Genomic DNA, 23,227 nt, shown 5'->3' on the forward strand with positions numbered 1-23,227 from the left:
ACTTACAAATGTAACTTCGTTTTTATTAAGCATTTGCTTACAAAAAATCATCTTCAGAGTTGAAACTACAAATAAAACTGCAATATGTACTGCAAGTAGAGAAAAATTGTATATGATTAACGATTACTAAAAATAAAGGAAACCCCTTATTTAGATATTAGTTAACTAAAATGAAGAAATCCGATTCTTTACTATAAATGAAGTTACTACTTAAATCAAGAATCAAGAAAAGTATTCTATATAAATATATATAATATCAATTAAAATATATGTATATATAACCTATATAAAAATGTCAGATTCCATATTGCCCTAAAAAGCATACTATTTATAATTGTTTGGCTATGATTCGAAATTCGAATTGCCCTAAAAAGTATGCTATTATTTCTTGTTTTGCTTTCTTATAGTTATTTGTTTGGATGAAATTAAATTTCTATATTTTAACGTATAATAATATATTTTAATATGCAAATAGGAAATTCAAGACATTTACCCAAAAAAAAGTGTGTATGTATTTTTTTTTTATTTCATAAATCTTGAATGCTTTAAATCTAAAAATTCAAACGCTCCGAATTATATATATAAATATGTAAATATAAAATAAATGAATTAATTTTTGCCAACAATTTTTATTTTAATTGTTCACTTTTATAAAACAGAGTTGTAGTCAAATTTAGTGCTTTATTTTAAATGCAAACTTGTTGTCATTCTAAAATACAATTTGCTGTTCAATAAAATATAAATAAAACACTTTAATTATTAAATTAATAAGTAGTACTTCCTAGTTTAAATAACTCTTATTAAAACTACAGCATTTTAAATTACAAAATAGAACTCCGAATACTCTAAACACTTATTGATTAGAAAATAACTATGCAAGGCTTCAATGTGGTAAAAATAATTACAAGAAATTGATTCAATTACAAGTAAATGACACCAATTGGAATAATAATAATAATAATTGTATAGCTGTCGAACGTTAAGAGCTCAGGTGTCATTGTAACTTGTGCTGTGTGAAGCTTTGAATGGGGCTCTGGGAGAAGGTGCATCTCTCAGTGGAGTGGCATGCCACCAATTAGGCAAACTTGCAACTGTTTGTGAAATGCAATTAATGTGAGCCTCAGACGGATGTCCGGCGCAACATGAGAGCAACTTCCTGCGAGATCAAAGCAAAATGGCAGGCGTAAAAGCAAAAGCAAAAGAAAAAGAAAATGTAAAAGTAAAAGCAAAGTAAGAGGCAAAAAAGCAAAGTCGAGTCACAGTTTTTGTTACGAGTATAACGGGCACGACGGCAATGGGGCAGTGGGGCACAGTGCAGCTATTCTTGGCATGCGGCTTGAGTTGCTTGGACATTAAATCGATATGCGGCGACTCGATTCTCGTTATGGCATTTGCTTTAAAGCTTTCCATCCTACTTGCCTGTCGATTTCATGTCCTTCGCACGCAAGCAACGTGAAAATGCAATCAATAGCAAATAGTCATCAGCAATTAGTGGCGCAAGTGAGCTGCCAGTCCGCTGGTCGTTGCCTGCCACCATATCCACCTGCCACCTGCCACATGCCACCTGCTGCCTGCTGCAACACGTGACCCCGTCGCACAATCATCTGGCACAAGTGTGGGCCGAAAAGGATTTGCCGCTAACAACGACAAGCACAGCAAAGCACTCTCGAGTGTATTTGCTCAACAATTACATATGCGCCGCATCCCAATCCATTCAGCCATCCAGTCTTCCATGACTGCAACAAACAATCGCTCAACGTGGCGTATGCGCAATGTGTTTTTTTTTTCCTTCTTTCTTTCCTTTTTTGTGACGCTTGACGCTTCTGCTGCTCCTCAATGCAGCAATGCATGACAAGTGCAAGATTTTAGAGATTTCATGTCTCTTCTTCTTCCCACACTCACACACATACATACCTGATAGGTGTGGGAAGCACTCAACAGCATTTTGATGCCCATTAATATTTGACAGAAGGGTATATCAGGGTATACATATATCTATATCTATATCTATATCTATATCTATATCTATATCTATATCTATATCTATATCTATATCTATATCTATATCTATATCTATATCTATATCTATATCTATATCTATATCTATATCTATATCTATATCTATATCTATATCTATATCTATATCTATATCTATATCTATATCTATATCTATATCTATATCTATATCTATATCTATATCTATATCTATATCTATATCTATATCTATATCTATATCTATATCTATATCTATATCTATATATATATATATATATATATATATATATATATATATCTATATCTATATCTATATCTATATCTATATCTATATCTATATCTATATCTATATCTATATCTATATCTACATCTTTAACTATATCTATATCTATATCTATATCTATATCTATATCTATATCTATATCTATATCTATATCTACATCTCTACATCTCGCTGTCAACTCCATTTGACTGTGGTTTTGTTGCCTGTTTAAAAATAGTTTGAAAATGCGCATCTAGCATCGGGTTATGCACAACAGGAGCAGCAAATAGAATGTGTTGGAACGAATTTCTGGGTCTGTCGACTTGAGTTGGGGCAATGAATTGGCAAAATCATTTGCTGTTGATTTAATTTCGCATTCGCATGCGAATGGAAATTTGCATTTCATACGACACTGCTGCTGCACCACAAGAAGGAAAGGAGAGGGAAAAAATGCTTTTAACGAGCGTTTTAGTTATAAATATGCCAATCTCTTTCATCTCCTCCCACTTCCACTTCCATTTTTTAATCCCAATCCAATTGCATCGTATCCGAGGCCAATTGCAACAATCACAACAGTTTTTGTAGAGCTTTGGCTAAGTCTCTGTTTAGTTAAGTTTACCCTTAGACTCAACAATCACGGTAATCAGTAGAAGAAGCTTTTCAATAAATATAATATATAAACTCAGAAGAAGAGAGTCGATATTACTACATATTATGCTCAGTAATCGAATGACTTAAGAATTTCACACAATTTTTGCATTGATCTGGTTAGAAACATAAAAACCTTTAAATACCTCAAACTTGACTTCACCATTAAATATTTATTCAGTTGCGCATTTTCAAACAAAAGATAAATAAATAACACGCAAAGAAGCAGTTATTAATATTATAGCTGCTGGCATTTAAATACTTTGCAGGTTGCAAAAAAAATAAATTTCTCAGATGCTTCTCGCTACTTAAACTAAAGCTTCTATCTAAGTGAAAACCAGTTTGAAATTTATTCATTCGCACTCGCTTTATTTATAGAAGCAATTAAGTCATCGTGGAAATCACATTTCTATTGAAAATAGTTCACTGAAGTTAAATAAGAATGCTGAAACTGAAACTGAACTGATGATCGTCTCTGACTTTGATATTTCAAACAACAAAATCGATTTTGATATTCATCTAAAGCACATTCCACATACGAAGTGATGTCTAGAAATATTGATGTTTATTTTTGCATTAAATACAATGAATTTTTTGCTTGAATCACATCGAGTACACAATATCGAAAACACAATAATGGAGACAAGCGCAAAAAAGAGCAAAACGAAAACACGAAAACAAGAAGAAGAAACACAATTTAGTCGTTAATATTTATATGCTGTATTCATAGATATTTTAGTATATATATGTATATACTAAATGTGTGTATATATACTATATATGTATAACAATTACAATTACAAAATACACGACACGACATTACATGTGAGGCGATGTGGAAGGCGGGTGATGGGAATGGGAATGAGGAGGGTAATAAGTAGGGTAAATAGGGAGGGGAGAGGGAGATGGGGGATGGGAGGTGGGATGTGGGAGTTGGACAACAGCAATGATAATAATAATAATAACTCATACATATGTAGAGAGACTATGCGCAATCTGTTGCTATATAGTAGTATAAAGATAAAAGTTTGTATAATTTACGCTTTAAATACATTTAGATGTAGAGATGTATGTGTGTATGTTTTGGGTGTGAGTGTGTGTGTGTGTGTATTATGGTTTATGCATATCATAAATGTTTCGACTTAAACAACTAGAAAACATCATTATCAGCAGCATTTATCATAATCCTTATCTGCATCATCATCAGCATCTTTATCGTTATCGTTATCATTTTCTTTTTCTTATTCATTTTCTTTTTATCCGTTTTCATTATACATACAAATAGCTTTAATTTTAATAAACTTTATACGTTTCGTTTTTGCGCATTGTTATTGTTGGGAAGAGAGGAGCGTATCCGAAATTCCTTCTCGATCCACGGCTTTGATAAAGTTGAATAAAGCATTTATAAATTCATAACTTAGTAATTTCTTAGGACACTTTTTGCGAAACACAAAATATGTAAGCATCTTTGCATAAATATACGTACTTATAATTTATTGTTTTTTGTTATTTTTTTTATATTTTTTATTTAGTTTAATTTACTTTGCTTGCGTTTAAGTGCTTTATCATTGCGTTTCAGCAAATCTTAGGCCAGAATGTCTACGAAGGCAACGTGCGCCGATTTTTTTTTCTTCTTTTTCTTGTGTTTGTTTTGTTTTCTTTTCATTTGTTTTGCGATTACCATTTCCAAGTTGTAGTTTAAGTATCAGTTTACAAAATTGCAGTTGCTTGCAGATTAATTTCATCATAATCGATTATTAAAGAGTGTGTTTAAAGTGTGTGTGTGTTCTATATCATAGATTAATCATTACAGTAGTTGCTAATTGTAATAAGGACGACGGCATTGTAGGAATTGTTTTATCCACAAAGCAATTAGTTTTTAGTTGCTGCTTTTATGTTTTGCTTTTAAGTCTATATAGAAATATATATCTATATATATATATTGTGTATATATATATATATATTCTTGTGTGTGTGTACGTTTGTTATACGCTGGTGTTTATCATCGTTTTTTTTTTTTTTTTTGTGGCTCAACTTGGTCTGGTTTTTGCTTCCCGATTACTGCTTCACTGTGCTCTGCTTGCTGTGCTTGTTATGTTTGTTTGGTTGATTGATTGGTTGGTTGCTTGCTTTGTTTGCTTGATTGATTGATCGGATTGATTATTGCTGCTTACTGCTTGCCGCTGCTGCTTCTGCTGCTGCTGCTGCTGGTGTTTAGTATCTGCTATTGTTGAACTGTGAATTCACCGCCGAACTGACTGCTGAGGAGGCCGCCTCCTGGACATGCTGATTGCGCAGAAACTCTGTGGTAAACTCAGCCTTGGCCTTGTCCATGCTGGCGCCAGTGCTGCGATAAATCGAATGGATCTTCATGATCATCAGCACATTGGCGCCCGCAGTGATGGCGAACGAAAACGCAATGATCAGCAGCAACAGGCCGACAACGATGCCCGCAGCTGTGCTATCGAACTGCGAGATGGCCGTGATGAAGCCACAGTAGCCCAGCTGATTGAAGCCAACGGCCTGGACGACCGTGTAAACCGTTTGAAAGAAGTACACGAAAAAGAAGACCATAAAATTGAAGCTCGAATCGTTGCGGAATGCCTTATAAGCCGGCCGAAACCTGCAAAACGTCAATACGAAAGAGATGAAATATTGTGTGGAAGAGAGAGAGATGGAAGGCACAAATTTATCGACTCACCAGCACACGTAGGAGGCGGGCGTGAAGAGCACAGTGTAGAAGATGGCCAAGAACAGATTGGAAATGTTGCCCGCATGGAAGAGCAAGATGAGACCTCCAATAATGTTGGCGCACAGCGTCATAGTGTAGACTAAAGAGAAATAAGAGAAGAAATAAAGAGAGAAAGGTTAATAGAAATCTAATTGAAATTAATTAAATTTATTTAGCATGCTGACGGAATGCTAAGCAAGTGGGAAAAGCTTCAAATGTATTTTGCACAAAGTCCGCTTACCATCAACGCAAATCTTACTAGCTATATAAATATCAGATCTCTAGCTGCCTTTTTTTAGTTTCTGGGTTCATAGTTTAAGCAGTTAATCAATCAGTTAGGAATTCACTTATAGTTGAAATAAATAAGTTCCCATATTTTACATAAAACTATGATCGTCCCGGTGTTGAAATGCAAACGAAATACTATGAGGATAAACAAATCTTCCCTGATAAACATTGTTCTTGAATTTCAGCACCCGAATATAAACATAAATCAATTTACATTTGGGAAAACTTCCAACTTATAAGCTAAGCAAATCTTCTGAGCTTTGCTGATCTCCAGCACCTGCTATTTGGTTGCTGGGTTCATAGTTCAGCCAGGATCAAGAGTTTCTTTTATAAGTAAAGTATAACTATAATCGTCACCATCATCGTGCACTCATAGTGTTCAAAAGCTTGCCGATTATAAAGGCCGATGATGACTAATACGGTCTTATCAGTATTGGCTTCCCAATATACATACGTATATATGGGTATATACAGAGTAATATAACAAAGACGATGGCGATAATAACAATAATAAATATATGGAATGGAAATGCTTACACATCCAGATGTAGTACAAGTGCTTGACCAGCTTTTGAAACTCGGGCGGAATTTCGACCTCAAAGTCTTGATAGAAGCAAGGCTTCAAGCAGAAGTTATCGGGCAACGGCGGCCAATTGTTCAACTGTGGCACGTTGCCCTGCAGCTGCTGTTCACGTCGATCCAGTTCGGCGGCCTTGCGATCGAGTTCCTCCTGGCGACGCTGTAAGAAATGCAACAGAATGTGAATATGAGTGTGGGTGTGAGTGTGGGTGTCAAATGCGAGACAGAGACGGAGAGAGACGGACAAATATGTGGCAAGCCACAGCAATGCAGCAATGCAACAAAACCGCATATTTGTGTAATGCGAGTCGTCATCGTCGTGATTGTCGGCGTCGTTGCTCTAACTGGAGCACTGCTCTCAATTACCTGCAGCTCCTCCGATGTGATCTGTATGCTGGTGCTGGGCGCCGATGCGCCCAACGAACTTGGCTGCGGGGGCGGCACATTCTGTGACAGCGGCTGCACCACGGCCGCCGTGTTCGTCGAGTTGATCTGCAGCTGTGGCTTCGCCTGCTCCTCGAACGGATTGTAATCCTCCAGCGACACGTTGGTGGACATGCGTGTCGCCTGCTGTATGGCGGGATCCTAATGCAAACGAAATACATACATAGAAGGAGAACTTTAGTCATTGTAGCTTGAAGCAGCAATGTGTAGGCGGCTCACACACACACACACCACGACACACACTTATATACACACATATGCACAAGTTGTGTCGTCGTTGCAGCTAAAACACTCATCCACTCACACATTCACACAAGCACACACACACTGTCGAGCAGTTCTATGCGTCGTGTATGTGTGTCGGGTTGTTGTCAACTCTTCTTACCGCAAATGGATTATCCAAATCGAAATTGGGCTCGCCAAATAGATTTTTATCGGGACGGTTGCCTGACATTGTTATTGTTACTGTTGTCGTTTGTAGTCGTTACTTCTTGTTCTTCTTTTTTTGTGCCACACGACTTTTGCACTTTTGTTTTTTTTTTTTGTTCGCCCAAATTATTTTTCTGCTGTCTTTTCTATTTTCCTATTTTTTTCTTTTTGCTTTTGAGTGACGATTTTTCGGAATTTGATGTGACCAGTTGCGCGATTCGATGTGACCAGTTTGCTGTATGGGATTGTGTGTGACCGCATGCGCTAAGTGGTTCAATACGAATGCAACAATTAACCGATTTCACGATAGCTAGGTACGGTAATTATCGCATATCGATATATCGGATTATCGATATAATTCACAATATGCAGCAAAGAGAAAAACCATCGCATTGTGTGATTATCGATAAATGTAAATTCAAAAATGTCAATTTTCATAACGTACAGAAACTTTTATTCATTAAAGTACAGCTTAACACTTGCACACGCACTTGATGTACTTGGAAGACAAAATGACGCTGGATGCGCGCACATTTGTAAAGATATACTCATTACATTCATATACATATACAAAAAATTATGCTTATAGATACAAAAATATTAATTATTACATACAATATATATTTATTATAAGCTACACACGTACGTGTTACATGCTATAATAAATTAACTCTTTATTGTTCTCCTCTTCTCTTCTCTCCTCTCCTCTCCACTCCTCTCCTCTCCTTCGCTTCATATATTTATGTTGCTTTCGAAATTGGCGCACCAAATACATCGTCGTACTTTGACGCATTTTGACTCTATACAATTGTTTATAAGTTGTATATGTGTTTAATGTAAGTATATATAGCGCTACATAGACTATGAACTAATGTTTTTAGCTTTTCTTCATTTTTTTTTCTGTTTTTTTATTTGTTTTGTAAAGTAAAAAAAAATGTATGTATAGATATAGAAGTTATATTTAATTGTTGTATGTGTAAGTGGGGGTAATTTAGCTTTCGAGAGCGAGACAAACGACAAAAATAGAAATAAATTATTATTGCAAAACATACATATATATATTCATACTTTTGCAACTTGTCCCGTTGCTTCGTGGCTAATCGTAAGGTTGACAGTACTACAGTTCAAACTGCTGGAGAAGGAGACATTCGAAATTCGACCTAACCCGACCTCTGTTGCTGTCTGTTGTCTGTTGTCTTTTTCTTTTGATCTTTTTGTCTGTTTGTTTTGTGATTTCTAAACGAATATTGCTTTCAAAGTTGCTGTTGTTGTTCGCTTCATTTGTTGTTGTTGTTGATGTTGCTTTCCTCGTTGCTTTCGTTATAAGCTGCATTTCGTTGTCGATGTCGCTCCACTGACTGCTCTGTCTCCGCCTAATAATTATACGGTCCGTATTGGGAGCCATGATAGTAGGGACCCGGATAGATTTGTGGCTGCGCATAGTTGGCATAGGGTGGATACGGGGGCTGCTTTTGCGAGTACACTGCACAAAACAGAAAACAAGAAAAACAGTTAATACAACACACACAATTTCGATTCACTTTCGTCATTTACCTGGCATCAGATATTGCAGATTCAGTTGCTCCTCCTTCTCGCGCTCATTGCGCAGACAGACAGCGGCGCCGGACAATAGAATGGCAGCCAAGAGACAAGTGCCAATGCCTGTCCAGGCCACAATATACGACCAATCGTAGACGACCTTTGTGTTGTCGCGCAGCACCTAAAAGATTACAGATTTTAAGAGATTAGCATAATCAAAGTGGTCAACAAAGTGGTCATCTTCACATACCGTATTCCATTGCTGGAAGTAATCCTCGCCCACAACCTTCTCCTTCTCAAAGAACTCAACGGTATGCCAGAGACCCATGGCGCCAGCAGCCAACAGACATGTGACCAGCAGCAGTATTGATGTGGCAGTTATGGCACCCGATGATCGCTTCCAGCAGCCCGACAATCCCGTCCAGAACGCACAGAAGATCGTCACGAAGCTGATGATGAACAGCGCAATGCAGGAGCGAGCCAAATGCAGTCTCGATGTGGCATCCTCATTCGATATCTTGTCGTCCTCCACTTGCGGGAAATAGTCAATGTTCGAGCAGTGTGTCTCAATCGGCGACAAATACGTGGGAACTAATGGAATACAAGTTAATAAGATTTTTATTTTTGCAAAATTAATCAAACTTATTTTTATGAATATTCTGAATATTTCCTAAACATATATGATAAGGTAATGTAACAATAATAAGAAAAAGTCTAAGATATTTCTTGAACTTATATAAAACATTATTCTATAAACACAACACAAAAGCAAAAGCAAAAATTGGATAGTTGCTTTATGCAGCAAATTATTTAAAACAACAAATTTTTAAACTAACAAGATAACATATATATTAAGTATAGGTATATTCTTCTAACAAGAACTACTTGTTGCTTCGACTTAGTTTCAAAATGGTACAAATATATGATATTTGACCAATTTCTAGAGAATATAGATAAGCGAACCGGCTTAATTTAGGAAATAATTAAAGTACAACTAAAAATCTACAGCAAGTTTCATTTGCATTATAAAGTGATTAAATACTTTTTTTATAAATAGTTATAATCTATTTATTTCTTATCTGTAGAACTAATACAAAAATACTCAATTCTTGTATTCAGTTACTATATCTTAATCAAATGTGACATTTAACGAAGTGTAGGATTTAGTTGACCGATCCGAACTATTAAGAGCAAATTTGAATTTTAATATTTAAATTGTTGTGCCAATATCCAAAATAAATCAAGAAATAATATGTAACATATATTTGTTGACTAATAAACTTGAAGCGATATATGGACGAACTTTAATTTAAATATCTTAATAATACGATAATAATATGATTGACTATTGAATAATAACATAAGTCGATATATAGATTAATTTCATTATTAATATCTTAATTATATTACTATATGATATAGTTAACCGATTTCAGCAAGCTTCATATGCTGCGAATAATTAAAAAAAAGTGAAATAGTTGGGTTTACCTGCTGATGCTGGTGGTCGCTCCTTGGGATAGCATATCCTGAACAATCCGCGGGTTCTCGTATAGTAATAATACTTCACATTCATGTTATGCAGCAGCGACTCTGCATCCGAGTGCTTGGCGGCAAAGGCCTAAAGGGAAATACAAGAAAACGAGTTTAGACATCAGGTTAACCTTCTCCAAAGATTAAACATTATATCGACATTATGCGCAGATACACCAACAACAAAATTGGGGGAGTTCGAGAGGGGGAAGGTGTAGAGAGACACATACATTTGCACATACATATAATGCGTATCATTGCCACCTGCTTTGGGTTGCTTTGTTTATCAGCGAACAGGTAACTCACGACAATCTAAAGATCGACAATCGAGATCGATCTCATCGAGAACCAGTTCCGCATGTGGGCGTCGCAACAAAAGATTTCGCTTACGATTTCAACTAGACACTTTTGTATTTGTGTGTACAACATTTATTATTACTACTATTATTATTATTATTAATGTGATGATTGTCGACTGCTGACTGTCGACTGTCGATCATCATCCGGTCATCTTTCGTCTTAATGATACACGGATGTTACTAACTATAGCTCTCTGACAATGGGCCCCAACTGTGTTACAACCACTACTAAATACTGAGAAGTATGTGTGATCAGATCATGTGGCAAATAAACACGTTCCGACGTTCTCATACGTCATTATATACAATAGTCGTAGTACTAGTGCATGCAAAACTCATTGCGAGACTTACAACCGAAGGTTTTCTCTCTCTCTTAATCTGTCTCCATTGTTAAGATGAGAACTCAGCTAATCATTTTGGAGGTCACAGTTGCTAACTCTCTCATGCGAGAAATCGAATCTGAAGCTGACATCTTCTGCATTTGAAAGTCATTTCACGAAACTTTCGTTATCGGTCGCAGCCGATGATCTAGGTCAATCTTAGATTAGTTTTGTCAAAATTCGATCAGTTTAGATCTAGAAAGGTGCAGAAAGCGTTGCTCTACCTTGCTTTCCACGCTTTTATCATTTATCTAAAAGACATCAATTTCAAATCTTTTAAATTAAATAATATTCTATGCCCTTGTCTTGTGTCTTAAAAAATTTCTTAAGCGTTGTTATTAGTGTTTAGTTTAACATATTTCAAATGACACGACTCTTCATTCCGCATAATTGTGCTAGAAGCGAGTGTTCCTTAAAATCTTTCCCAACCTGTACTTAGACTTAAAGAGATTATTCCATAAAAATGTTTTCAATTGATCAATAAGGGAGCGCTTTTAGACTTGACAAGCTTTCCTTACATCTTATCTTGATCTTATTAGTGTTTCATTCTGTTCCATTTCATTCCATTCTATCCCATTTCATTCCTTTATATCCCATTTCATTCCATTCTATCCCGTTTCATTCCATCTCATTTTATTCTATATACCACTTCATTCCAATCTATTCTATTTTATTCCTTTATATTCCATTTCATTTCATTCCCTTTAATTAGACTTGAAGTGTTCCCTGGAAGCTTTCTCCATTGATCTTATTAGTGTTTAATTTTCAATCTATGAAATGATATGATATGATTTGATATGATGAGTGTGTAGCTTTAAAACTTTCTCAATTGATCTTTAAAATCATATGATACTCTATAACCTACACTTAAAAGTGGTTATTAGACTAGAAGTGTGTGCTTTGAAAGCTTTTTTCAATTGATCTTCTCAGAGCTTTCACAGTGCCTACAAAGAAACGACCTTCGAGCTTTCCTGGGCCTATTCGACTTGCCCAGTTGTGCGTAACCTCAGCAATTAGCTGACTATGCCAAGTCGAGAGATGGGAGATGAGAGATGGTCTCGTTTTGCAGGAGCTCTAAGCTCTAAGCTCTGCTCTGCGGCCTGCTGCACACGACTAATTCCATCGAGTCGCTCTCCAGCTGAATGGTTTTCTAATGTTTGCAACAAATTTGCTGCAACTGCAAGTTGCCAAGCAGCCATAAATTAAACGATTCGAAGTGCCATGACCAGCGTGGAGAAGGAGGAGGCGGCGTCCACAGTTGGGAGCCCTTAATTGACAAGACTTTCATAAGAAAGTTACAAAATTAATCCGCTGTGGAAGGCAATGCGCTAATAAAAGACCAGTCCAGACAACCCAACACAACTTAAGACAACACAACACAAGACAAGACAAGACCTGGCCAATGTTAAGCGAGGCGCGTCAAGCATTTCATAAGAGATCTCTGTTGGGCGATGGGCAACACCTTCCAGTTCCCAGTTCGGGTTTGTTGCTTTTTCTCTTTGCTTTTCCTTTTCTTTTTCCATAAAAAATGTGGTTGTTGTTGTTGTTGTTTTTTATTATTATGATTTTGAACTCAGCCCTCGGTTTGGTGTGTGTTGCGTAAGCGAAAAACCTTTTTCACAAGCATCCAAAAATAATTTACATAAGTCGAGTTCTCCAGTTCCGATTGCGAGTTTTCAATATGAGACTGACTCGGGCCCCAGAGTTTTGTCGATGAAAACACAAATTTGTAAACTTTTCTTTCGTTTCATTGTTATTTAAGTACCGGACATAAAGTAAAACACGTTTCGCGTTTATTTTTTATTTTACTTTTTTTTTTTTTTTTTGGTTGGTGGCAGACAAAACACTTTTCTCTTTTCACAGACAGAAAGAGAGGGATAGTGAGGCAGGGGGCAGAGGTTCAGAAAGTCGCCACTCAAGTAGCTGATTAACATTTTCCCAAAATGAAACACACCAAATGTAGAATCTCATGTGGCAAACGCGAAACGTGTGAAACGTGATTCCATTTCAAATTGTTGAATATTTTGTGACTCAGCCCCCCTCATAAAAAAAGAGGGCCAAATACTCGTGTCCAACTACGTGTTCTTCAATCGACAGCTTAAGATTAGAGACCATCGAAGACTATTCAATATTTGGCAAAATCAATCTTCAAATTAGATCACGTCTCGTTTCGGAGTTAGAAGATAGTTCCCCAATTTAGTCGCTTTTCATTAATCTTGCATAATTTGAGCTTTTTATTAGAACTACTTAGCAAGCAATCTTCGTTTATGATCTACCATTAAAACGTATTTGTTTTATATTTAAGTTTTATTTGCATACTTGCATAAATTTAAACACAGAAATCTATCTAAAAGCGTTCAAGGCATTGCAATCTTTGTGTTGGCAATAAAGTTGGTTCTATTTTCGAATTCGAGTTCGAATTTAGGGTTCTTCATCGGATCGATCAATCAACGAACAAACGATCTTACTAGCAATGTCTCAGATAACATATTGAAGTTTATCTTAAGACCGCAAAACTGTTATATGAATATTAAGCCGATCTTCAATCTTAAATGGAATCAAATACTAAAGAAATGCAAATATATCATATAGTCTGCAATATAGTCACGATCAATCAACTAACAAACGATCTTACTAGCAATGCCTTAGCTTAGGTTTATTTTAAGACTGCAAAACTGTTACATGAATATTAAGACGATCTTTAATCTTAAATGAAATCGAAGGTTAAATATATAATCTGCAATATGGTAACGATCAATCAACTAACAAACGATCTTGCCAGCAATGTCTCAGCTTACAAATAAAGGCTTATTTCGAGACTGCAAAACTATTAAATGAATATTAAGACGATCTTAAACTAAATCGAATGCTAAAGAAATGCAAATATATAGTCTGCAAAATAGGTACGATCAATCAACTAACAAACGATCTTGCCAGCAATGTCTCAGATTACATATAGGGGTTTATCTTAAGACTGCAAAACTGTTATATGAATATTAAGCCGATCTTCAATCTTAAATGGAATCAAATACTAAAGAAATGGAAATATATAGTCTGCAATATGGTAACGATCAATCAACTAACAAACTATCTTGCTAGCAATGTCTCAGCTTACATATCAGGAAGCAAAAGCTTTCCAGACAAGTTCCAGAGATTGTACAGACCCTAAACAAGTACGCAATATATATGCACTATAGACACATGTGTGTCTACAGTTGTGCAGGGTCTATTGTTACCAGTTTTGCAGTTGCCAGATCATAGACAGCAAGCACATGGCGCCTGGGCAGCTGCGACTCTAGCTTTAGCTCTAGCTGATATTAATAAGGCACAACTATTTTTATGACACGGCCAAACGAGTTTCTGCGACGTCAGACAGAGAGCCAGAGAGAGAGAGAGGGAGACGGGGAGATGAGCGGATGTTGGTGATTAGCCAATCGACGGCGATAAAAGCCGAGTCAAGTCTGGCAAACAAGCAACTGGCAAACTGGATCAGTTCTACGTGGTGCAGGATGCCAAGCTTGATCCAAGGCCGCAAAAAGATACAGTATGACACCAGCGAAATAACTCTCAAGAGAGAGAGAGACCAGCTAAGAAAGAGAGAGAGAGCTTCAAAATGCAGGCGACACATTTTTTGGGTGCGGCATATTAGAAAACTGAGCAACGAAAAAAAAAAAACACATATGTATATGTATGTATAAACACTCCCAATATTGTCGCTGGCTTCGTCTCTGAATAATTTATTTGGCTTGGAATGCATGGCAATTATTTTTGGTGCACACATTTTTTAGCTGGTTGTCGTTTCTCGTTTTTTTTTGTTTTTATGTTTTTTTGTTTGACTTGGCTTGACTTTGTTTTATAACTCTGCCATTCGAGAGTCTAGATGTTGTTGTTTGACTCTGCAAAGGTCGTGGGAGCGCGACATTGACAATAGATCTTCCACTTGAATCGCATCTTTACCTCCACACGCGCAGACAATGTGCGTACTTTGGACTCAAATTCCAAGCCGCAAATCGAAGCAGCAATAAACACCATGATTATAACGAGTTAACATCTTCGATACGGAAGTCGGCGCCAAATTTGCGCAAATTTGAAACAAATCAAAAAAACAGCAGCAATGAACAACAACAACAAAAATGAATAAAAAGCCGCGCATTAAACACAAAACTCCCAAACGATTCAATTTCAATTATATGTTTGTTCAACCCAAAAAAAAAAAAAAAAAAAAAATCATAGAAGAGATACAAAAAGAAAAGCAACAAAATTGCTTATCGAGGCATGTGTTTTTTTGTGGTTTTTTTTGTAGGAAGCGAAAGCGTTTGAAATCGCACACTCAAGTGACCAAAATAATTACGATTGAAGTGAGCTGCAGAAGAGATGTGTGTGAGAAAGATTGGAATCTGGGGAATCTTGAGAACATCGCATGCTTATGATAATGATGACCATAGCGAAAGCTCTAAACGTGCCAAAAACGGAAAATACAAAAAGAAATAAAAATTACTAATAGCACAATTTGGGTTTTAGCAGCATTTCACTGCGGAAATAAGAGTGCAAAAGTTGAAGCATTGTTACCTAACTGTAACATAACCTAACAGCAACGGGAATTACCAACATTCCTTTTTGGGGCGTGGTCATTGGAGTTGGCCAAGAGCAAACCAAACACCAGGTGCTGATTAAGCCAGTCGCCACTTGCCAGTTGCCACTTGCCAGTTGTCAGCTGAAACCCAACGCCAAATGCAATTCACTTTATGCAAATGCGTTAAGCGCGGTTCTCGACAGGGAGAACGCTGAGAGAGGCTGACAAAGGGGGAACTTATAGAGGTGATATACCATTTTGGAATTTCACATGATGTCAGCAAAATAAAATACAATTTAACCAGTTAATGATGCGCAGCGCAGACATTCTCGCAAATTCAAACGAGTCGTCGCTTGTTGACGCTTCACAAATGAATTTATGAGATTTATTAATAATCGATTAGTTAGTAGAGGAAACTCCTAACTACTAGATACCCTACGATTATTATTCTATGTGCTCAGAAAATATTAACCAATATCTGTCTATCAATGACATTAAAAATAACAGAATCTTAAGGTTTACATAGATAATCCCAACTAATTTTTGTTTTTTTTTTATCAATAGATCTTTTCAAAATCTTAAACGAATCCTATAAAAGAATCAAAACAACTTTCGGTATACATAGTACATAAAATTGCTTCTTATCATGAAATCTTCTCGAATCTTTTGGAATAATATTCTTTGATCCTTATCAACCGAAACTGTAGCATATTTGGAACACACATTTATAAAGTATCAAATCTACACACATATCCATCTTTGATTTTAGCAGCCCTGAGAAACTTTGAAGTATACACCAAAAAAAAGGGAAAAAGAGAAACACAAATGAAATCTTAGCTTGATTGCGGTCGTTGGGTCGTTGCTTTTGCTGTTTCAGCTTTAAATGCTGGTCACACTTGGCGTATGAGCAATTTGGCAAAAGCTTAATTAATCTCAGGGTGTCTCAAATTAACATGTGTTTCGCTGCTTTCGTCTTGACAAATCAAAGCGCTTAGTAAGCGTAAACATACGACACGAAATTCATTCATTGAAAAGCAAATGAAAGAAACGAGACGAGACGGCGGAGAGACAAAAAAAAAAAAAACATTGCGCCAATCCCAAAACTAACTACTAAAGCAACCAAAGACAAAGACTGATGAAAACGTCATGTGGAAAAAGGTAAAAACAACAAGTCAGTAAGTACAACAGCAGCTTTTCATTTCTATTCATTTCTCATTACGTTTCTTCGGGGTCTCTGCGAAGACAACACACACACACACACACAAACACAAAAAAAAAGTTGACGATCGTTGCAATGCCCGTAAGACAACAATGCGAGGCAGCACCAAATGCGAGGTGGGTAGCTCCTCTTTCCCCTCTCCACTCTCCACTCACCACTCCCTCTGCTCTCATCACACACATGGCGCTTGCAATGCTGCAGCGGCAACGAAACGAAATGAAATGAAAGAAAAGAAATGGGGAAAAAAAAGAAAACAAGCAAAACGAAGACAGTAAGTGCAATGGATAGAAGGGTTTTCTCTTTTAACGAGCCAACGAACGAACGAAACAAACGAAACGAAATGAATCGAACCGAGCCAAACAAGTGAACAAGCTAAGCAAAAACAAAAAAAAAACCCAACAAAAAAATGCTGGCCAAAAGCGCAGTTTCATCAATTGGATTGGCGGGCAATCGGACTGGATCGTGAATCGGGGATTGTGGATTCAACTGCGACTTGGCTTTGACAAAATAAGAAAACAAACAATAAGCAAGACAGCGACAAGTGACACTGATGAACTGCTTTATACCCGGTACATAAGATTGCAAAGTACTTCCAGGTTTGGGGTACTATATAAAGTAAATATATCAGTATTCTTCCATGCGAACAGCAAAATTAAATAGAAAATTACTTCAATTTCTCTCCAACTTTTTAACACCCCAAGATGCCCCTCAAAATGTGCCGGGTATAATGACAACGAAGACGGCGACGGCGACGACAAGCTCTCTGTCTTAGGGCTGCCGGCGATCCAATCCGATCCGATCCGATTCGTGCCGAGTCGGTTTAGGAACGATACAACGGGTATTGCATACCAATTTTGAGCAACTTGAAAACGAGTGAAAACTCAAAACCAGTTTTGTTTGCCACAACACAACACACATCTATCTATAAGCTTCCTCCGTTCTCTCTCTCTCTGTCTCTCTCTCTCTCTCACGACAACTACTAAAAACCAGAAAGAATCAAAGGAGGAAGAAGCAGCAGTGGTAGAAGTAGAAGCAAAAAGAAGCAGAGGCAAGTCCGACAACAAAACAAGAAGTTGTTGTTGTTGCTGTAGTTGAAGTTCTTGTTTTCTATGAAGCGCTTGAACTTTGTTTGAACGCAACACAAAGCAGCCAAAGAGAAAGAGAGAGAGAGAGAGCGCAATTGTATTTTGCTGATAACAGTAATCCGCCAAGATGGAGTTCTAAGAATACAATGAAATAAAGCAACCACAAAGAACGAACGAAAAACAACAATAACAAAAATCTGTTAGTTTCTGCGCTAAACGTAATGCTTTTTACATAATTGTGCATAAACTAGACTAAAAATAGAATAATAATAACCATAACCTCACTTGCTGTTTCAGGTTATTCGAAAGTTAAACATCCCCCCATTGTAGTTGCTCAGGTAGTTGGAATCCATTAGTCATGCAACCTGCCAGCTGCAGATCTGATCGAACCAATTGAATTTGACACGGATAATGCCATCGATATGCCAACTGTTAATTACACACATTTGTATGTATGTATGTACAATATATTTTCAAAGGGTTCTAATATTTTTAATAAGTGCAGTGTGTGAGTGAGAACAACTGCATCATTAATTATCAAAATGCATTTGAGAAAGCTCAGCTTCCTCGTCTGTGTCTGTTTCACTCGCTCTTCGCTACTTGGATTGTAAAGCGAGCTGGCAACGCTGCAGCGCTGTTAGGATTAACCTTTAAGCGAGCGCGCCAAGTAGCCCAAACGTCAAACGGCAAAGCCAAAGTCGCAAAACGTGCAAATATTTCCAGCACACGCTGTTTAACTTGCTCAGGTATGCGAGGTATGTACACTTTGAGCACACACACACATACACAGACTCACAAGCACACATGAAGTTAATTTAGGCGCTCTCCCTCAACTTGGCTCTCTTCTATTCTCCCTCTCTCCTTTTCGATTGCTCTCTGTCGCATTAGTGCAGCCACAAGTGCTGTTTGCTGTTATTGCTGTTGTTTTCATGTGTATTACATGCAAAATGAGAAATTGCCGCTGCTGAAGCTGCTGCCGCGGCTTCTTCTGCAGCTCCCTCAACGCCTTCTTCTGCTTCTTCTTCTTCTTCTTCTTTTGTATGCCGCCTCTGTTCCCAGCTGGCGCGTCGCATCGCTTGGCTTGGCTAAGCGCTCGCGTAGAAAGTTTAGCGTTAACGGACAAGCAGCCGAACCCCCCGCCGCTGCCAACTCCCCCAGCCCATTCACATGATCGTGCTGTAGTTGTTGTTGCTGTTATTGTTGCTGTTTGCTTTCGACCTTTCTTCTTTTCATATGCCTCACACGCTGCGCCATGCCCTTATTTCTTCTGTTACTGTTACTGCTCTCGCTATCTCTGTCTTTGTCTCTGTGGCTGTCGAAGTCAACGTCGCAGTCGCAGTCGCTGCCACCGACGTTCAACATTGCAGCGAACAGTGCTTGCAAGGCACAGTGGGACACAACGTTCATTATCTAGGCAACTTTGAAATGCTCCAATGCCCGCCAAAACTGGTGTAATTGCTGTAATTGTACCAACTTCACTAATTGTACAACCCCGTTTGCAACACGTTTGGACATGTTCGCTGCTCGCTGATCCCCGTTTCAGTTAGGTGTCGGTTACGCGTACAAATCAAAACAATTTGATATTTCTCCAACTTGTGTGGGCAGCACTTGCGGTTCTGTTGTCGTTTTCAATTGTCACTGTACTTGGCATGATCGTAAACAGTAATAATATATCTAAAGACGAATACAATATAAATAAAAACCAGTAATAAAAAAATATTACTTAAAAAAAAAACAGGCAAATAAACGCAAATTACAAAAAAAGAACCTTGTGAAACCGAAATCAATTTGTATGCCAAATTTGGGCGAGCTATACTACATCATGTGGGCAGTTGAGACAACACAATAGAAGTGTCTATGACCAGCATAACAATTTGTGCATTATGTTTTTTACCAAAGCATACATACATTTAAGAAACTTCTTTAATAAAAATTGTTAAATTTTGTATAAACAATTGAAACTTCACGTTTGAATTTCACGCTATTAAGTACTGTGTACAAATTATTTGTATTTGAGTACTTACAACCCTTTAATTAAAAATAAAGTGAGAAAGAGCCTATTAACCTTGTTTTTTTTTTTATATAAAACGTAAATTATAGGGGAAAATATCAACTTTGTTCTTAATCCATATAATATAATCATAGTTTAGATCCCCAATAATAGCCTTTCAGACTATTTTTGTTTGTTTATAAAATATATTGAATTAAATGAAGTATTGTAACTTTTATTATATGGTTTGTTAAATAACACCTCAATGAAATAGTAAATTGAATAATAATAAAACTTGTCAACTATTCTTTTCGAATTTCATAACTGGATATTATGTCTGTGCCCATTGTAGCTCAGTAGTTTGTGACTTCCACTTTGACTTCTTCTTTATTTTTGACTATGGCTTATGTACTATTATACTTCTCTCTGAAGCCGAGGCCTTGATTCGATTGAACCTATTGTCTTACGTCTTTTTAAGCGGGGGTGTGAGATACAAGATACACACACACACACGCATACAAAGTTGTGTATGCATAACAAGATATAATGGGAGATTGAAGATGCATATAAGATATGAGAGAACTGCGCTGCTGTCATTTTGTTGACGCTTTACACTAACCTGTATCTGATTGCGTCTGACATCATAATGCAGCCAATTGTCTGTGGAGAAGGCGATCGCAAGCAGCGCTGTGGCGATGATAGCGCAGATCGTCGCTATCGATAGCGTTACAGCCGAGCAGGGCATTTTGAATAATGATTATATTTTTTTTCGCTGTTAATGCGTGTCTGGGCTGCTCTGTTGCAGCTATTAATGCACTGTTAAAGCTCCTTTTGCTGATCTGTTAATGCACTGTTAACGCTGATGCTTCTGCTGCTGCTGTTGCTTCTGTTCTGTTATGTTGATGTTAATGTTGCCCGAAAAACGGTTATTTCTCTGGCGTTGCGTCTTCGATGATATTCCGCACGAAAAAAATACGGTTGTTGCTTTTTGTTGCTATTGCTATTGCTATTGTTGCTTTTGTGTTCACAGCTAGCTTCTTCTGCCTTGCTTGTGATGCCCAGCAACCAGTTAGCTGCTCTGCTACGGCAGCGACGACACAGAAAAAAAAAATCACGAAAAAAAATAAATACGTGTATAATGATTTAGCAAGCAGCAGCAACGGCAAACGGCAAATAGCAAACGGGAATGAGCCGCAGCCAAAGTAAAGACAGGCACAGTAACCGACACACGCACACGCACACACTCACGTAGTGCACAGAAATAGAAACAACAAATACCACACGCACACACTGAGACACGTTTAAAGACGTTGCTAATGCGACAAACGAAACAGCGACAAACTGCGCTCAAGACAACGTTCGCCAGCGGACTGAACGCCAAAACTCTGAGCCAAGTTTCAACAGCTTAGCTCAACGACGAACAAACGAACGTCGCTGCCGCTGTCGCCGTTGACGTCGACGTCTGCGCAGACAGTGACTGCGACTGAAAATGCAACCCGGCTCTTCTACCTGCTGGATAAGACAGCGCACAACAACGACAACAACGACAACAACAACGACGGCTGACAAACAAGAAGAAAATCACAAAAACAATGTTCACTCGATCGTTGTTGGTTTCGTTGGCGACGACGACGACGGCGTTTTTGGACTTGCTTTTGTTGTAACAGCCTGTTGATATTTTTCTTGTTTTGCTGGAACAGGAGCAGGGTGAACTATAAAATACACAGCAACAAATTCATGAAACTTCGTAGATTTTTATAAAGGCTGGACTTTATTTTAGTAGGTTCAGAGTTTATTGTTCACTTTCTAATCAAGAAATCAATTTACATGTGTTTATTTAAGTAGCTTAATAGTTTATTGTTCACTTTCTAATTAATAAGCCAAAAATCGCAAAACATCATTAGAATTGTTTCTGTTTATCAAATTAAATTCATGTTGTTACTTTCATAAAATTGTTGGTCTTTCTGTGTTGATTTATTGAAATTATTACTTTTTTTTGTTTTTATGGTTTTTGTTATATTGCTGAAGATTATTCACATTACCATATTCACAACAGCGAATGTACACAGTAATAAATTAACTAAAACAAATACATTTTTTTTACATCTTCATTTTTGAATGCATAAATAATTTAATACCACATTTGTAGTCGACTTTATTAATATTTATTGCCTGCTATATTTTTCATTAAGTTGTTTATATATTAATAAAATGTTGCTATTTTAATTTGTGGCTTAATAACATTTAATTTATGTGTGGAATGCGTTTTAGGCATTCTTATAAATTATATTTAGCTAAACTGCTTGTGATTTATTTGTCATGTTAATTATAGGATAAAAAGGCGTTGCAAATAAATTGGGAAAATGCAAAACTTTGGATGTGAAATGATGACTGCATATCGATTGCACGAGAGTTTAAAATAAATCTTCGAATCAAATTAATTGTTAATGTCATTTGTAATTAAAATTTGCAACGGAAAAGAATTATATTGTATTAAAGTATTTGGAAAGTATTTCTCGCAGTGTAATGCCAAATAATGTAATGGCGTTGCAGCTGTATGCAGCAAGAGATGCTGCGACTGCGCTGTTGGCGTCGACGTCGATGTCGCTCTGCCAGACGGCGCAGGTAAGCAACAACTCACAGCACAGCAAGTGGTATGTGTTTCTTCAAGTGTGTGTGCATATGTAAGTGTGTGTGTGTGTGTGTGTGTGTGTGTTTGGCATTGGCATGCCGTTTCTCAGTTGTTGCTATTGTTGTTGCCATCAGTAGTTTTATAGTTGTCTTCTATTTTGGGTTTTTAGTTATTGCGTGGGTTTTTTCTCAATTGCATTTTTGGGCGCGCTCTCGATGCCAATGCATCTGTGTATGTGTGTGTGTGTGTGCATGCGTGTGCATAGATCTGTGTGAGTGTATTCTTGGTCAAATACCAGAATTACCTAGATAAATACATAAGTATCAAACAAAATATGTAAGAAAGCGACTGTTGAGTATGCTCGACGTAAGGTTACCAGATGATCTTAGCGTAACTAAACTATATAAAATATGTTTTTCAATAATATTCTATATTATTTTCAGTTTTTTCTTGAACTCTAATGATTAGGCATTAAATAGTTATTATTTAGCTGAAAAAATTAAACAAAATTTAATTACTTAATATTTATATATTTTCTCAAATA

General features: G+C 37.0%; 2 protein-coding genes across 2 annotated transcripts; both read right to left on the reverse strand.

Annotated features, from left to right (window-relative positions):
* Positions 1 to 3,601: 3,601 nt before the first annotated feature.
* Positions 3,602 to 7,628, reverse strand: LOC117564381 (secretory carrier-associated membrane protein 5). The gene is made up of 5 exons (XM_034243104.2): positions 7,333 to 7,628; positions 6,870 to 7,088; positions 6,462 to 6,663; positions 5,607 to 5,736; positions 3,602 to 5,528 (listed from the first exon to the last, which is right to left on the reverse strand). The coding sequence occupies exons 1-5, from the start codon at positions 7,399 to 7,401 to the stop codon at positions 5,120 to 5,122; spliced, it is 1,029 nt and encodes a 342-aa protein (XP_034098995.1). The 5' UTR covers positions 7,402 to 7,628; the 3' UTR covers positions 3,602 to 5,119.
* A 444-nt stretch (positions 7,629 to 8,072) lies between these two features.
* Positions 8,073 to 21,422, reverse strand: LOC117564392 (uncharacterized). The gene is made up of 5 exons (XM_034243115.2): positions 20,671 to 21,422; positions 10,404 to 10,533; positions 9,166 to 9,506; positions 8,931 to 9,096; positions 8,073 to 8,859 (listed from the first exon to the last, which is right to left on the reverse strand). The coding sequence occupies exons 1-5, from the start codon at positions 20,794 to 20,796 to the stop codon at positions 8,750 to 8,752; spliced, it is 873 nt and encodes a 290-aa protein (XP_034099006.1). The 5' UTR covers positions 20,797 to 21,422; the 3' UTR covers positions 8,073 to 8,749.
* Positions 21,423 to 23,227: the final 1,805 nt, after the last annotated feature.

This window comes from Drosophila albomicans, chromosome X, assembly GCF_009650485.2.
Source record: "Drosophila albomicans strain 15112-1751.03 chromosome X, ASM965048v2, whole genome shotgun sequence".
Lineage (NCBI taxonomy): Eukaryota > Metazoa > Arthropoda > Insecta > Diptera > Drosophilidae > Drosophila > Drosophila albomicans.

Coding starts and splice junctions, on each gene's coding strand:
- LOC117564381 (XM_034243104.2), bottom strand. CDS start 7,401: ATGTCAGGCAACCGTCCCGATAAAAATCTATTTGGCGAGCCCAATTTC. Junction 7,089..7,332: donor ATTTGGATAATCCATTTGCG/GTAAGAAGAGTT, acceptor CGTTTGCATTAG/GATCCCGCCATACAGCAGGC. Junction 5,737..6,461: donor CTTGTACTACATCTGGATGT/GTAAGCATTTCC, acceptor ATTTCTCTTTAG/TCTACACTATGACGCTGTGC.
- LOC117564392 (XM_034243115.2), bottom strand. CDS start 20,796: ATGCCCTGCTCGGCTGTAACGCTATCGATAGCGACGATCTGCGCTATC. Junction 10,534..20,670: donor TCAGACGCAATCAGATACAG/GTTAGTGTAAAG, acceptor ATTTCCCTTTAG/GCCTTTGCCGCCAAGCACTC. Junction 9,507..10,403: donor GCGACCACCAGCATCAGCAG/GTAAACCCAACT, acceptor GTATTCCATTAG/TTCCCACGTATTTGTCGCCG.